Source organism: Nilaparvata lugens, chromosome X, assembly GCF_014356525.2.
Source record: "Nilaparvata lugens isolate BPH chromosome X, ASM1435652v1, whole genome shotgun sequence".
Classification (NCBI taxonomy): domain Eukaryota; kingdom Metazoa; phylum Arthropoda; class Insecta; order Hemiptera; family Delphacidae; genus Nilaparvata; species Nilaparvata lugens.
Genome location: NC_052518.1, coordinates 100,270,537 through 100,288,797, shown reverse-complemented (window position 1 = coordinate 100,288,797; position 18,261 = coordinate 100,270,537). Strand labels below are relative to the sequence as shown.

The 18,261-nt window shown below is 33.0% G+C and overlaps 1 protein-coding gene across 2 annotated transcripts in view; it reads right to left on the bottom strand.

Annotated features, from left to right (window-relative positions):
* LOC111058585 (dihydropyrimidinase) overlaps nt 1-11,372 on the bottom strand; it is a 50,274-nt gene extending 38,902 nt beyond the window's left edge. Inside the window, exons 1-6 of one of the 2 annotated variants that reach the window (XM_039442829.1) lie at nt 11,231-11,372; nt 9,769-9,842; nt 7,784-7,894; nt 5,657-5,784; nt 3,407-3,589; nt 1,026-1,139 (exon numbers count right to left, since the gene is read on the bottom strand). In XM_039442829.1, coding sequence (XP_039298763.1) covers nt 1,026-1,139; nt 3,407-3,589; nt 5,657-5,784; nt 7,784-7,856 — 498 coding nt within the window. In that variant the 5' untranslated portion in view covers nt 7,857-7,894; nt 9,769-9,842; nt 11,231-11,372. Of the gene's footprint in view, nt 1-1,025; nt 1,140-3,406; nt 3,590-5,656; nt 5,785-7,393; nt 7,412-7,783; nt 7,895-9,768; nt 9,843-11,230 lie in introns of those variants that run through there. The other variant, XM_039442830.1, reaches the window with a different exon arrangement.
* Between the last annotated feature and the right edge of the window lie 6,889 nt (nt 11,373-18,261).

The following is an 18,261-nucleotide window of genomic DNA, read 5'->3' as shown; positions in this document are numbered from 1 at the left end:
AAGCTAATTTTCTGACTCCAGCTGTTTGAAGTCTAGGACTTAGCCAAATCCCGAGCTCGGAAACCGGCCCTAAGTGTTTTGTAAAAAAATGACACCTTTCTCAATTTTGTAAGTAATTTCAATAAATATTTATGTGATTTCAAAGTTAAAGTTAAAGTTATGTGATTTCAAAGTCCTTTTATAATCACTTTGTACAGTATAGAAGCTAGAGAAGCATAGATAAAATTGTATATCTTCCAAATTTCACTGTTAAATCCAGCCGAGAGTCCAAATAGTTCTTTTCCGTGAAGCTATGTGACGCTGATAGTCCCTCATACTGTGCCGTTTTACACTCTCAACCGGCTAAGACAGTAAAAACAGATAGTAGTCGACAGTAATCGGTTTGAGTTGACAAAATTCGGCTTGACATTTAGAACATGAACAATAACTTATGCTATAATTTTTCTATGCTAGCAACAATAATTAGTTCTAGCTATACAGATAACAGTATACAGCTGATTCGAATCCCAGCATTTGCTTGAAAATTCCTCAGAATTAGCAATCACTAGCTTTTATTTAATCGACCTAATATGTACCATTTTGAAAAGCTGGAGATATCATCAATCAATTCTTAATTCAATTTACAACTGACACTGATGTAAATAGTATTGACAGATAAGGTGCTATTCTTCTCCCAAATTTAGGTGATGACACTGTCCAAAATATTGGAAATAATGAACATAAAAAATAATTAAATTGACCTAATATGTACCATTTTAAAAAGCTGGAACTCCTTCATATTTATTGAATTTTCACAAACAAATAAGAAGGAAGTAGAAAACATACAGACAGTCCAAAGTCCTTTTATAAATGTTTTAACAACCAATTCAAATTTAGGCTGAACATTCCGGTTTGAATTTATCCAATGATTTGACCTTTTCCCAGTGTTGGATCTTTTTCTGTGTTGGATCACACTCCTATGGGTTGGATCAGAATTTATGAAATGTTTGGAGTCTTTTACATTCAAATGCGTTCCATATTATTACCTGATTAGCGATGACAGATGCTCTATTCACTGCTTCAGCCTCGATTTCTTCTGGTCTTGAAAGTTCATGTCCTTCTGGTCCAGTGACGCCATTAGCTAGTAATCGCTTTGTATTCTGTAATATGGTCATTTAGTTATAGGACAAAAGGAGTGAGAATATTCTAAATGGAAGTGTTCGAGTAAAGAAAATTACAGACTGAAAATGAGACTATGCAAGTTGAAAATTATGAGTTAATCTATATAATTTATAATTGTGCTACGACTACTTTGAATGGACTGATCTACATTAACTTAAATTTTTGTACAACTCCGCCATTACCATAGAGACACCAGATAGAATTGAAGGCGAGTCGGTAAATACAAAAGAATGATCAATAACCATATCAGAGATCAATAATTTTCTTGGAAAAAAATTATGTTTAATAATGTAGAAAAGTGAAATCGAAGTTAGACACTAGAAGTCGATTACAATAATGTTACAATCTATCAATTCTGTTTTTGATACAACATTATATAACTATTTTAAAAAATGAATTCTTTTTGTAAATTTTCAACTGTACAGCTGATTTTTTTTCATATATAAAGTCTGTGATGAATCATTATCAATTTTAGACTTCATAAAATGAAAAATCAGTAGAACTGGTAAGTGTAAGAGAGTAATCAGTATAGAGTAAAAGTGGAAGTGAAAATTTTTGGGGATAAAACTTCAATCCAAACTTTAAACTATAACCTATAAACTCAAGTGTATAAATATAAAGAAAATAAAAATCTCAGTACCCTTTTTTTGAAATATTTTATCACTACATGTTTCGGACATTTATGCCATTTTCAAGTGATATGAAATAAAATAATATGATTAAACATGTAGTGTTAAACAAATAAATTATAAATAAACATGTAGTGATAAAATATTTCAAAAAAAGGGTACTGAGATTTTTATTTTATTTATATTTATATTACAAGTAACTCAAGTGTATATATAGGAAGTACATACGGCGAAGCAGGAGATCTGAAAGGATCTCTGCCATTACGAAAATAGATGAATTCAGTATGAATTCAGTGTGATAATATCAGATGACCACATTCACATGATTATATTTATTTTATAACTAGGAACATTTTATAATAATCTCATCACTTGTAATGATCTTCCATGATCTGTATAATTTTGTTTGATAGAACTTTAATGCCAGTTATTACAAGTAGGTTGGACAATAATTGTCGAGAAAATATAGAATTCTTATAAGTTACTGGATTGCCTCGTCAACAAGGATAAATTTTTTATTAGAATTTTGTTGACCCGGATTAAATTTATATCACTTGGTTCAATTCAATATTACAATACTTTTACTGTATTTGGCCCAGAAGTACAATATCAAATACAGTAGGGAGTAAAATATCGGAAATATAAATGACGATTCTACTATATTTATCAGCAGGGTAAGAATCACATAACTTGCAAGTGAAAAAGTAAAGTAAGGCTTTAACCCTTTTAACCAAGGGTTTAAAAATCTTCCACTTCCGTCCCCGTAATGCGATTCGCACAAGGCTCTTTAAACTGCAAGATTAAATACAATATGTTTCAAAAATAATAGTATCTTTCTCTTCGTTTCTATGATATTTCACTTGTAAGATGAAAAATAAACATCAAGAAGGTAACGTTTTTGCTTGGATTGCAATTAAATAAAAATATATCAATACAAAATATTTACATGGCTGCAGACTCCTATTTGTTGTAAGAAACTTTCAATATACAGTGTGTACGAAAAAGAATGGCCCGATTTTAAATAGCTATATTTATTAGGAAGAAGGGCTGAACACTAACAAATTGCATACTAAAATACTCACAAAATATTGGAATTCAGTATATAATGTTGTAGCACCGCACTGATACAACAATATTCGTAGTTTCCTCAATGAGAACTTGCCTCAACGTTGGATAGGGCGTACAGGACCGCGAGACCAAGCTTTACACTTTTGGCCTCCTAGGTCCCCTCACATAACACCATGCGATATGTTAAACAACATGTTTACATTCCTCCCTTACCTCGTGACATTAATGAACTGAAAACCCGAATATCAGCGGCTGTAGCCTCAGTGACAGAACACACCTTACGCTCAGTTTTGTATGAATTAAGCTGCAGACTAGATGTCGTCCGTGCAGCCAATGGAGGACATATTGAACGATGCATTTTCGTAAACTCCAATATTTTGAGAGTATTTTAGTATGCAATTTGTTAGTGTTAAGCCCTTCTTCCTAATAAATATAGTCATTCTTTTTGGTACACACTGTAGTTCTAGAACTGAATATTCTCAATAATAACCATAAAGTTTGGTCAATTTCACAAGAAAATACAACAACAAAGCATCTCAGAGACTTACCTCAACAATAATGTCACCATTCTCAGCATGAACCATGGCAAGAGCTCCAACGTCCTTGCACACTTCGAAAATATTATAGAGTTCAGGATCAGTAACCATCAGGGCACCCTTGTATGCCATGAACATTTTGAATGAGTTGATGCCATGTTCTTTGCACAGTATTTCCATCTCTTTCCTAGTGGTCTGCAAAAATATAGACCTTAGAAACATATCCTACTCATTAAAGGAAAACAACATCACCTTCACAACAACACAGAATCGTATTAATATAATTTGTAGTTTACATAAAACCAAATTCAAAGAAGCATTCATAATGCGGACTTTGGATTTGTTAACAGATGCTAACAGAAACAGAGGAGCTTCCCTTTTCTTCCATCTGTCATCCAAGGGAAGCTTTTTGAGTAAAATCTGAACTTTAACCATCTCAATAAAAACATTGGCTGAATAATTTTTGAGTGGCACCAACATGTTCTAAACTGACATGCTCTCAAATATAAAATATATTTGGAGTCCGATACAACCGGTCCTAAGACAATATCTTCAAAGGTTATTGAGATATTTCAGAAAATTTGCACAATTCAGTACATTTAATGGAATATCTCAATAACCATTGACTGAATAATTTTTGGTGGCACCAATATAATCTAAATGGTCTATTTACTCGGAGTTCGAATTTTTATTGCACTCAACTCCACTCCAAGTCTCTTCTAGTTTTTATCCGACACACTGACAAAGGGTTCTGTAATGGAAGGCACTTCATGGGATCATAATATTATACAAGAAGGGATTCAAAAAGGACTTTACAACTTTGAAATGCATATAAATATTATTAAACAATGTACAGAGCTGGTTTTGGTGTTGTTTCAAAGGAAAACACTTCAAGTTTTTTTACCTTAAGCTGAAGATGTTCTATGTGACTTCCGTTGGTTATCCTGCAGACATCGATAGTCGATTTCTTCCCAAACTCGCACTAGCATTTCAGGTGTAACTTGCTCAACAGCAGCGCAAATCCTTGCTCTAAGTTCAGGTAGAGTGACTGGCAAAGGAGGTACTTAGAACATATATTTTATGAAACCCCACAAGAAAAAATCCAGCGGTGTTAGGTCTGGGGAACGAAGGGATCATGCTATGAGGTATTACGGCCATTCCACTGATTTGGAAAGCAGTCATTAAGAAAATCCCGGACGTCAGTCAGATAGTGTGGTCGTGCGCCATCTTGCATAGAGAAAACATTTCGTTCTCGGTCATCCTCATCGATCTGTGGTAGCAAAATTTTTTGCAAAATATCAAGGTGCACTATGTCGTTTTTCAAACCAAAACACACAGCTAGCACGCTCGGGTCCAGTGAAGGCAGCCGTCTTTGACGTAACTGCCGCTAGCGCTTGTGCGGCACGACCAGGCACTAGCGGACTGCGGGAGTCAAAACTTGAAGTGTTTTCCGTTAAAACAACACCAAAACCAGCTCTGTAACTTGTTTAATAAGATTTATATGAATTTTCAAAGTTGTAAAGTCCTTTTTGAATTACCCGGTATATGTGACTCTTTATTTATGTATATCAAATAAATAAAAGTATTGAGACATGATAGAAGTTTGGAATGCGCTGATGTGACAAGATGTGACAGGATACGCTGGTGATCTGTGACTCTGACTGCGTCTGTAAATCCACCTCAATATGTTATTTTTCTTGGTAAGTCCAAGAGAAAACTTCCACAGAAAATGTTTAATTGATGAAAGATTAGATTGTAATAATCCGGGATATTATTAAATTCCAACAACAGATGGAAATGAATGAGGAATTGCATTTATTCAAATGCTAATTAATAAATAATTATTATCATCAAACGAAAATCTAAATTAAATGTTGTAAAACACTCCGAAGACTACTGCTACTGCAAATATTGACAATAGGGTTGACAACAGCTAGATGGAAATTTAATGAGAGCTACTATCCAAAAATTATTTGCCAGCCCGGTAATCTCAATATTTCCATCTGGCAAATAAATTTTGGGTAGTAGCTCTCATCGAATTTCCATCTAGCAATTAATCCTGTTGTCAATATTTGCAATAGCAGAAGTCTTCGGGGTGATTTACAGCATTTAATTTGGATTTTCGTTTAATAATAAAACTTCCAACAATTTGAAATAGGAGTGATAATAGAAAAATATGTACATAAAAAAGAATTAAACAAATTTACAAGATTTGATAGGATTGTTATACACAACTTCATTAATTTCAATGGCAATAATTACCTCATCTGACCACCATGTAACAGCTACATGAAGTCCATAGTCACAGCATACTTTCTCATCGGCTTTTTGACGCCAAACTTGGTAGGTTTCTAGCAGTGATTCGCCCTTGTCGGGAATAACAAAGTCCACTGAAAACAAACCATTCATAAATGTCAAGTTCCTAATATAAGTCAGATAAATAAATTATAGTAGTTTAGACTGGATAGATGGCAGAATAAATTTCATGTATTCTATAAAGAATCACCATAAAAATCCTTAATTTTATTTAAAAAAGTGAATGATTCAATTGAAATATTTTTTATGAAAAGTATAAAATCCATAGGTCATAAGATTCTCAGCAGTTCGACTTCCAGCTAGTAAAGGTAGAGATTTTTGCCTTCCATTGACAAGTTCCAGTCGTTTAAATCAATTCAAACTAATAACTAATAACTACTCTTACTATAGTTTATCGTACCAAGCCAGATTGGTAACTATTGTAACTATCATTAAGGCTCAACTCACACTCAGGCGACTCAGGTCGAGAAGAGACTCGACTTTAGTCGAGAGCATGTGTTTTCAAATGGTGACACTCAGACCAGTCGATTCTAGTCTCCGCCATGTCACCCATTTGAAAACACATGCTCTCGACTAGAGTTGAGTCTCTTCTCGACCTGAGTCGGATAAGTGTGAGTTGAGCCTTATAGTACCAATCCAGATCATTAGCTATTGTAACTATCGCTTATCCATTGAGAAACTATTTCCAGTTACTCAGTGGAAATCAGTCAGTGATAGAACGAATAGATTCAATAATTAATTAATAATGATATTACTACTGTAATATCAAAATAGATTGATGCGAAACATTATGACAAGAGAATAACGATCAATTGAAATCTCGAATCTGGAACCATCAATGAAGTTTGTGGACTTCTAAAGCAAGCAGTACGGTATACAGTTTCAAACTCAATAATTTATTCATTCACTTCGATTCCTACATTAGTACTAAGTATTTGAATTCGATGACTCCCAAAGAATCAAACATGCAACTCAGTCAATCATACGAAAATAGCTTCATTCGCTACTGAAATAAGCACAACTTAGGTTTCTCATCTCAAAATTCTTATTTTTATAGAAAGATCTTAGAATAGGTTTTAAAGAGACCAGGACTCTGTTGCATGAGATAATACAAGCTATTATTTTATTGAATTCCTATTCTAACATAAGCACAACTCAAGTTTCTCATCTCAAAATTCTTATTTTTATATTATAAAGATCCTAGAACAGTTTAAAGAGATCAGGGCCCTGTTGCATGAGATAATACAAGCTTTTATTTTAGTGATTTCCTATTCTAATAACCAGCTGAATATTAATATTATTAGTTTGTATTTCAACATGAAATACAGGCCGCAGCAGATAAACTCAAATTTTGTTCAATATATTCATTAATGTTTGATTATTTGATAGCCTAACTTATACAATCAAGTTGTAATACAATCTCAATTTGTGAAGAATAACTGTTGCATGAGATAATACAAGCTATTATTTTAGTGATTTCCTATTCTAATAACCAGCTGAATACTAATATTATTAGTTTGTATTTTGACATTAAATAGACCCCAGCAGGTCAACTTGAATGTTGTTCAATACATTCATTAGCGTTTGATTATTTGATAGCCTAACTTATACAATCAAAGTTGTAATACTATCTCAATTTAAGTAAATATTATAAAATTTAAATAAATAGGAAAAATGATTAACTGATCATGGTTGTCCCTCCAGCAACTTAGTTTTATAGAGATATCATAAAATAGTTATGAAGAGACCACCAGTTCAATTTTAATGCTGTTGAATATTTCATTGGTATTTGATAATTTGATAGTCTAACTTATACAATCAAGTTGTAGTACTATCTCAATTTGTGTAGAATATTATAAAATGTAAATAAATGACTAACTGATCATGGTTGTCCCTCCAGCAACTTATTTTATAGTAAGATCATAAAATAGTTTGAAGAGACCACCAATTCAATTTTAATGCTGTTGAATATTTCATTGGTATTTGATAATTTGATAGCCTAGCTAATACAATCAAGTTGTAATACTATCTCAATTTGTTTAGAATATTATAAAATGTAAATAAATGACTAACTGATCATGGTTGTCCCTCCAGCAATAGCAGCTTTGGTTCCTTGGTAGAAATCGTCCACTGAGGTGGCTCCCATCAGTTTCAGCTCGAGATGTGTGTGTGGATCAATTCCTCCTAAAATTGACAGTTAAAAGAAAAATTGAGAACATAATATTATGTAAATTGTAAGGAACAAGATACGGGTTCAGTGATCAGAATAGCTAAGGAACATGATTCAATTAAATTTGCTTTGATTCAACTTTTGTACTTCAGTATTTTCATCTTCTTAGGATAAGCTCACGATCAGACATTAGTCTTGTGAGCTTCAAGATCTTTTGTACTGGTAATAATTTTATTTTTGTTAATATTATGTAATGAATTTGTACTAAAGAACAAATGAATTTGAAAAAACCTGTCGCATTCAAAACAAACTGAGCATGAGCAGATCGTGAACTGCATTCAACGAATTCATAGTTTTCACTCTGCGTTATATCATTGTGTGACATGGGTAGGATTCAAGTACTTATTTTATTGATTGATTATTTTGTGTGTTTTAGATTTAAGATTTTTCAGGAGAAAAGACTCTGATATTGGAATAATAATTTCCGTAGTTGGACGTTAGTGAGAAAATATATAATTTAGTGAGTAAGTAGTATTTTTGCAGCAACAATAAAAAGATTGTGCTAACTTATGTCTGCACGACTCTGAGAACCAGCAAATTCAGGGATATTTGCTAGTTATCACGGATGAGGTGGCTCCACGAGGCAAGGACACGGCGTGTGTTTGGTAGCCTGTAGATATTTTCAGAGGAATACTGCACACCTGGCAAGTACCCGCTTGCCCAATCAAGTGACAACCGACTCCTCCACTAGCAGCAATTAGGCCTTCCGGCACACTCACGTGGAGAGGGGCAAGTTTCCCGGACGGAAAACTTTCAGTCGTTGAACAACCGAGATACCGAGCGGATAAAAATCATATTGCAAAAAGTTAAGTTAGTTTTCCGGCATCATGAGATACGTGAGTGTTTTGGGATTACCAGTGGGAGTGATAACTGTGGGTGAGTGCCAAAATTTCTAGCTCATTATAAAACATTTCCACCCGACCGAGACCCTAATTAGAGATGATCTTGTTGTAGTAAAATTTATAGTTAGCAAAATCTTATTGGTCGTATAGTTTCTTTATAATTAAACTTTTGTTTAAATGGACGTGTATTTTGTTTGCTTCAAAATGGATTACTTAATAAATTAGAAATGAATTACGTAGCCGATAGTCGTTGTTACTCAAGTTCCCATGACTCCTTCAAAATAGTTAGGGATCTTCTACCCCCATCTGGGGCAGGTTACAATTGTATGTGCAACGATAACTTTCAAACGTCTTGACAAATCAGCTTTTGAAAATTTATTCTTGGAACTACTAGAAATCAATTCAATACATTGCAGAAAAAGTCCGTTTGTCAATGAAGTTGATTTACTCCTTCATCCTTTATGTGAATATTTGAATAGATATCTATTTATATTAACAATATAGTATGTATTAATAATTGGTATGTTTTTTCAGATTGATTTCTACACTTATGCAGGTTTGATGCCTGGTGAGATCGGACTCCCCAAACCGTAGAAATAACTTTTCTACAAATAATGTAGCATACTGGGGAAAAATTAATTTTCTAAAATATATTTCCTTAATGGTTCACAGCAAATGTGTGGAACAGCTGCTGGAAGGTGGCAATTTTCAATTAAAACGCTAGAGATCAGTAGGATGACTGAAGAACACCATAAACAGTTAGAATTATTAGGGAGATACGACGGATACGTCTTTCAAAGATGTATTTCAAGCTACGATGTGTAATGGCCTTAAGATTTATGTTTTAAAGGAATAACGCTCTAGAAGCTAGGGCACACATCTGATATAGGATATGGATGTCGAGAAATGGACTATAAATACTTTAGGTAATTTTAACACTAAAGTAGCAATTATATACATTATTAAAATATGATTATTATGCATACCTGGAATGACAAAGTTTCCACGAGCATCGATGACGCGGGTACCTCCAGGAATAATCAAGTTGCGACCAAGTTGCCTATAAAAGAGAAGTTTTTTAAGAGAAAGTTCCACACAAAATTAACAATCAAGCACATGAACTTACTGTCTAACAATAATAGATTATTTTAGAATAACCCCCTGCCTGTTATGATTGGGGATATATAGAGGCAGGAAAGAGTGTCAACTGTACCTTTAATTGGGTGGATTGAATAAACCTAGCAATTGCTATAGTGAAGTCCACGTTATAATGATAGTATTTGTTTAACATTGGTGTTGCTATCCTTGTCTTTCATTCGACAAAGCAGATAGTGCTATCCTTTTCTAGCTCCGCAACGTTGCCAGATAATTTTTAACAATGTAGAAATATAATTTCAGAGACAGTATTAATTAACATTGGTGTTGCTATCCTTTGTCACGTAGACCTACTGCTTTGGGTACATCACACCTTGTATATCATTCGACAAAGCAGATAGGGGTACCCTTCTCTAGCTCCTCAACGTTGCCAGTTCGTTTTTTAACAATGTAGAAATATAATTTATTCAATCTCAATTATGATAATTTATTAGACTATTTAATCCTTGAAAAATATTTTTTCTTGACGGATAAAATATAATTTATTATTTTTAACAAGAATAAACAGCTAATATTGCATCAGATATACCGGTATCAGCAATCCTCTATAGAAGACAGTGGAAAAGCAGAGAATCCGCAACTTTTATCCTATCTTTCTCCACTGCCATTATAACGTGGACCTCAGAATAGCAATTGTATTAATACCAGGTATTGTATTAATAAGGGAATAATATTGGCAATTGTAATAATTAATACTAAGATTTGAGTCAGCTGTATAATCTCATCAGCTGACAGACCTAGCATTTGCTTAAGAATTTTAACTAATGCCTATAAAACTAACACTTGATTTTTCAACTGAATTTGGGCAAAAGCTAGAGCTAGAATTAGATTTAGAATTAGCAATTGCTAGCTTTTATTCAATCAACCCATTGTTTCCACAGTTAGAAGTCAAAAAAACAACGTAAATCAGCTGAATGAGTTTGAAGGTTCCAATGAATGGCAGGCAAAAAGCTGTCCTTATCCTCTTATCCAAAGCTGTATTTATAATTAGCCTATTTATGGTTTGAATTTAAAATTTTGTTGGGCCAGCTATCTGTTCAGCTATCATTACTCCTGTTCAGTAATTACTAAAATGGTTTGACTGATTCATTCAAGCTCCGATAACAATATATGAGAGCATGAACTAGATTTAAAAAACTATATAGTTGGTACGGAAATTTTAGAAAAATCAATTCGCAATTGAAAATCAAATCACATAAATAATTATCTTGCGAAAAGAATTATTGAGTGTAGTGATAAGAACTTACGGTACTATCAAGACCACTCGAACTAGATTCAATAAAACCCACTTACTTGATAATTCCATCTTCAATGAATACATCATTGTCTGTGATTCCATTTGCGTTCACTATTTTGCCATTCTTGATAAGCAGTCTATTCTGAGAGCTCTGAAAAATAAATTTCAACTAGGTTAATAATTTCATAATATTCTTTTCTAAAAAAATAGATATTTACCCAGTAGTTACAAGTGAAAATAAAAATTTTAATAAATGTTATAAAATCAGTTTACAGATCCATTTAGACCTAGTGACTCCTTCATCATAACTATACAAAGTGTTTCTGAAATAGACCGACACATTTCATGAGATGTTTCCTTACACCAAAATGCAGAAAAAACTAATTACTTGAAATACTGGGTCATATGAATAAACACTGAGTATATGCTCATGAGCATGAGCATGGAGCATAAGGTTTTGCTCATGAGCATTAGGTAGAAACATAAGCATTTGCTCATTTTTATATGAATAAGCTTTACTTTATTTTCTTACCTTATTCTCCTAAATTATGGACAGAATGTTCACGTATTTTAACGATTTTTCATCAGCTGTTTCACCTTTGTGGCCTTACTTTGTTTTGGTAGTGAAAGGATAAAATATGCTACTCACGTAAGCGCTAAATATGCAAGTATAGACACCGCTTGTGTTTGGTCGGGTACTCTGTTCTCTATCTATGAATTGAGTTTTAGGTTAGTTGAGTTCTGAATTTTGAAATAATATCATGAAAAATGTCACCTCTATAATAATCTTCAGCATAATCTTATAATCTCAATAGCCTTTTTATAATCGTCTACACTCTCATCTCCTTAAATGCCTATTTCCTATCCTGTGATGACTATCTTTATATGGGATTGGTATTTTTTGTATTTATTCTTTTGTAGGAATAATGGTGATATATATCATGGTTGAATCTAAAAAGAGTTTTATAACTCTCAACTATTGGTTATGATCGTATCTGGTATAGTTTCCTCTTACTCACACAGATTAGTTGAGCCATTTTACTATGAGCTAAAGGTGAAAAGCTGTTCCAGACTAGACTCACCTTTTTTGAAGCATTTGCTTCAAAATTTGAGCAAATGCTCCAGTTTATTCATACAATTCTGAGTATAAGCTTTTACTTTAGAGAAAATGCTCAAACTATTTTTTTGATGAGCATGAGCAGGTTTTGCTGACGTTTATTCATAGAGAATGGAGCATATGCTCAATATTTTAGAAGTATAAGTAAATGCTCAACTTTATTCATATGGCCCAATGTTTCAACTTCATAATGTTTCTTCCTCCATCACTTTGCAAGTGATCAATAAAACACAATTTAAACTGAAAACCGTTTCGTTGAGATCAACATTTGATTTCATAGAAATCGTTAACGAATTTAGTTTTAAAAAGGTTGCAGCAAATGCGGAAGGCCTGAAGGTGGTTACTGATTCTTTTCATTCGTTCATTAATTTAATGGATCGGCAAAAATCGTGCCAGAAGTACATGCTATACTAGTACTCAGTTTAAACAATGTTTTCTGACGCTTAGTAGTCTCAATTGAACGACCTATTTGATATAGAGTCCCCCCCTAGTGAGGTGCACGCTATAATGGCAGTATTTGATTAAGATTGGTGTTGCTATCCTTGTCTATAATTCGACAAAGCAGATAGCGCTATCCTTTTCTAGCTCTGCAACGTTCCCAGATCGTTTTTAACAATGTAGAGATAAAATTGATTAGCAAAATATTTAATCTCAATTGTAAAAATTAATTATTCAAACATTGTAAAATAAATTTTTGGGCGAATAAAATATAATTTACTATTTTAAACAAGAATAAGTTAATACTTCAACAGATATACTGATATCAGCTATCCTCTATATAATGCAGCGGCAAGGCAGAGAATTGACAACGCTTTACCCCTATCTTTCTCCACTGCCATTATAACGTGGACCTCACTATAGTATTAGCATTTGAATTATGACTAACGAGGAGAAAATCATTGACACTACTTTCTCCCTCAAGAAAATTGCATCAAAATGCGCATGCGCTGTTAACCTTTAGTACTCTATAGTGAGGTCCACGTTATAACAGCAGTGGAGAAAGATACGAGAACAACGTTGCCGATCATCTGGCTTGTCAATGCCTTCTATAGACAGTAGCTGATACAGCTTTATTGATGTAATATTAACTGTTCATTCTCGTTTAAAATAATCAATTATATTCTATTAAGCAATAAATATTATATTTTTCAATAATTTTATAATGAATTTACATAATTAAGATGAAATATTTTGTTAATTAATTATTAATTCTACATTGTTGAAAGACGATCTGGCAACAGAGCAAAGCAAGAAAGAGATAGCGCTATCCGCTTTGTTGAATGATAGACAAGGATAGCAATACCATTGCTAATCAAACACTGCCATTATAACGAGGACCTCACTATAGATGGGTGTTAACTACAATGAAACCAAAATTATTGTACTTGCAAATTCAAAATATAAGAAGTAATCTAGATTGAATATTATATTTCTATAAATTTTAAATAAATTTAATTTAATTGACGGAATGATTGATCAATTTTCGTGAAGCTATGACATAACGACACATCCAATTCAAATTACAATAACCAACAAAAAAATCAATAAAATTACTGTCACATCAATAAACAGACATGAAAACAAAATTCAGCTTCATACATAGAAAAATTTACAATCGAAATTACAAAAGCTTTCACTAAATAATAAAGATAATTAATATAGGCGTTGCCAGCTAAACTAAGTTTGTGTGCCAGCAACAAGCATTCAGCAAGGATTGAAAAGATAAGTAGCAAAAGGAATCTCTGTATCTATCATAGTACAAATTGATAAATGTATCCTAATTTCCATTCTGTTTTGTTTCGGTTTTGTATATGTTTGGACTTTTGAACATCAAAATGAACTTTATTCCGAAGTGAAAAGTGTAAATTTAAAGTATTGTGTTCACTATAACCTTAGTGTCCGGTTTCCCATTAGGGAACTTTGGACTATATACGGCGAGGTCGAACTACCTTTGGGTCTCCCCACCATTCAAAGCCATACGCTAATAATAATAATAATCCATTCTGTTTAAATTAGTATTATAAAATTGTAGAGTGTTTTCTGTTATGTGCTACTATTCTCCATTCTAATACATTAAGATCGCAACATACAACAAACAAGTTCCCGTCAGTAGCATTTCTGTTTATTTTTATTGAACTCGGCACTCGTCTATTCACCAACTAGACAGTACAGTAATGAAATGACAGGAAATACCACTTAATTCAAAACCTACTTATCTGAAAATATCAACAGCATTGCATCAAAACAGTAGTACGGGTGAACTGTAATTATTTACACAGTCTCTCACATCTCAATCTCACAGTCTCAATCTCTAAACAGTCTCTTGCTCATCTCTTTGAATGCCGAATTGTTTGAAGTAATAAAACCGCTAACCCCAAACCGAATCATTTTTCTAAATGAGAAAAACAGTTCTTTCCTAAATGAAAAGAACAAAAATGCTCCTAATCTTAATTAGTTTTATCATAACAAATGACCTGTCAGCAATTAATCAGTCATTTGGTGTTTGCATGCTCAACTAAAAACATTATTACCGAAATTCTTTACACTGAATTTTTCAGTCCTTCATGAAGATCCAAATTTTCCCGAAAACATTTTATGGGAACACCGCCTTTGAGAAATAATTATTGTGAGGTCCACGATATAATGGCAGTGTTTGATTAGCAATAGTATTGCTATACTTGTCTATCATTCCACAAAGCGAATAGCGCTATCTCTTTCTCGCTTTGCTCTGTTACCAGATCGTCTTTCAACAATGTAGAATCAATAATTAATTAACAAAATATTTCATCTTAATTATGTAAATTCATTGTAAAATTATTGAAAAATGTAATTTATTGTTTAATAGAATATAAGTGATTATTTTAAACGAGAATGAACAGTTAATATTACATCAATAAAGCTGTATCAGCAACTGTCTATAGAAGGCATTGACAAGACAAGGATCGGCAACGTTGTTCTTCTATCTTTCTCCACTGCCATTATAACATGGACCTGACTAAAGTTGTTTATTGAACTATTCAAATCGAAGTTTATAATTATTTTATCAAAACCTTCCAAGATATTAAAAGTATTTTAAATTTTCTATAACAATATATTATTAACAATTTGACACAAAAACATGTTACATTTATCCCAGAATGCTTTCAAAACTCACAAAGGGCCGGTTTCCGAGCTCGGGATTTAGCTAAGTCCTAGACTTTAAACAGCTGGAGTCAGAAAATTGGATTTCCAAAACGGGGCGTAGTCGCAGTCATTGGCATAGTCACGTTTGAATTAAATTTCGAAAAACTAGAAAATTGATCACAAAATAAGATAAAGAGAAAATAGTGTAAAGTTTCAGCTATTTTGAATTATTTAGGAATGTCTAATTTCGTCAAGGAAAAACATTTCCAATTATAGAAATGAGAAAATAAAAACTACGACTACTGTTATAAAAGCTGCCCCGTTTTGGAAAGCAAATTTTCTGACTCCAGCTGTTTAAAGTCTAGGACTTAGCTAAATCCCGAGCTCGGAAACCGGCCCTTAAACATTAAGAGAAATGCCGAACCGTCGACTTGAATCTTAGACCTCACTTCGCTCGGTCAACTAATTACATTAATATCACAATTAATATCAACTAATACTTTAGATAGTCACATCGCAGAACATCCTTCAATAAATTACTAATTAATATTATACACGGCACATACACTGCACAGGATGTTGAAGGTCAGGCCATGAATAATAAACATCAGCAATCCATCAAATCTATTTCCTATGTCAGTTCAACTACTAGGGGGAATTCGATCTGGGTTTAGTACATTCTCTTGAGAATTTCTGTTACAAATAGGCACTTGATAAACTGAAAACATGAGGAACTGAAACCCTCAAACTATCCATCATTGGATAAAAAACTGTCGTCCATGGAACGAATCTTGTGGACGGCAAGTTGGTTATTATCAAAGTTAAATATCGGTTTGTTAAATTTTTACTGAACTGTCTTAGTTGCACTGTATTTTTTTTTTCTTTTTTTACACTAGTTTCAACAATTCTTTCTAGTTGCTGTATTTTTAGAGAGAATCAATTCGCTAAATTACTCAATTTTTATCCAAAATATTGCAATTGAGACAAGTCGAGACCGTAGAACGTTCTTCAATTTGATTGTGAATAACTTTATTCTCCAACTTTAAATAGATCTTGATAACAACTCATAGATTCTACAGCCCTTGAAGAGTCTTGGCAAAACTTGATATCGTGAAGATGTAATTTAGATAGGTGAATAAAAGATACAAACTATTAACTGAAATTTCGGTAATTTAAGTGTAAACTGAAGTAGTATATACCGTCTAAAAGTGTTAACCTCTAAATTATTGAGCAGATCAGTCAATACTCAAAAAAATAAACTTTCTAAGATTTCAAAGATTAAAATAAAATAGATCCTAAATTACTAGTAGTTCTTTGAACAGTGACCTCACGCAGTATTCTCATCCACATGGTACCTGATTGAAACTATAGACCTTATGGAAATACAGCAATAGACTGGCTTCTCCACACATCTGTGTAATCACGTGTCAGCTGATATATGATGAATAATTCCTTGTCTGATTTTTACTTCAATATTGGCGTATGAAGGAGGCTCCTTTTTCCTTTTATATTATCCTTGAAATGCAAAATTTCCAAAAACATTGTATGTCGACACGCAATTAAAAAAGGAACATATCTGTCAAATTTCATGAAAATCTATTACCGTGTTTCTCCGTAAATGCGCAAAATAGCCTATAAACATTTGAACATTGAAGAGTAATGCCAAACCGTCGACTTGAATCTTAGACCTCACTTCGCTCGGTCAATAAATTAGAAATGCAAAAAATAATTTAAAGCTGTGTTTTTAAATTGATCAGAACGAATCTGAAAAGCAGACTGGCATTATAAATGAACTGGTTCAATTTATTTTAAAGGAATTGAAAATCTCATTGGCTAAATCACTCAATATTTTAAATCAGTAACATTTTTGCTAGACTCACAGTTTCAATATTATGTATTTATTAAGGAAGCGCGCACTTATTATGCTCTACAGACTTCATCATGCACATAAAATCCACTTAGAAACAACGTATTGACAACAATAAATGCAAAGTTCCTTACTGCAGTAGAAGAACTTAAGTACAACAACTATATTCGCAGTTCTATACTGCTAATAAAACTCAACAACAATTCAAATGTATAAAGAAAAACATTTGTTAGAGAGAAAAGACAGGACAGCAAAAGAGAAACTTCAATGCTTTTTATACAATGAAAGTGAATGTGAACAGCCGCGTTTCAATACACGATTAGCTATCACTCATTAATAAATTGAACCCACGAGAAAAAGTCGAGGTTTTTTCAGAAAATTTATAAAAACTGACCATTTTGATAAGCAGATGTTTTCAAGCCGACAGACTACATGAATGTGACGAGTGACGGCAATTTCTAAACCATCAGATGTATGTGGAAGGAAGTTTCTATTCACTGAAGTAGGACATCCAATCTCAATTGCCGAGTATAGAAACAATCATAAAACCTGTTTCACAAAGCGATTTCATTCAAACGCCGGCTGGCTAAATGGATCTGCCCAAACTATGGATCTCGCAAATGGCTCTCATGCAATTGCTCTCACAAAATAAACTTCGAGTAACGAACCACGTGAAAACATTTTAGAAAAATCTGGTGTGGTACACTCACACAACTTTCCTTGCTCATTGAACTGTGAAACTCATTCTTGAACGAGAATAATAATTTAGAGGAATAACATAATGACGATTTGCGGCAACATATTTGAAACTACGATCAGACTACTGTAAATGTGTATATATAATTGTTTTCAGAGTACATTTTCCTTTGTGTAAATTGTGAAATTTGATGATTTTTTTAAAAGTCGTCAAAACAGCTGTTCTACAGATGAAAATCTCGACTATGTGTTCTTTTTATAAACTGCTCTACCTACCTACCTCA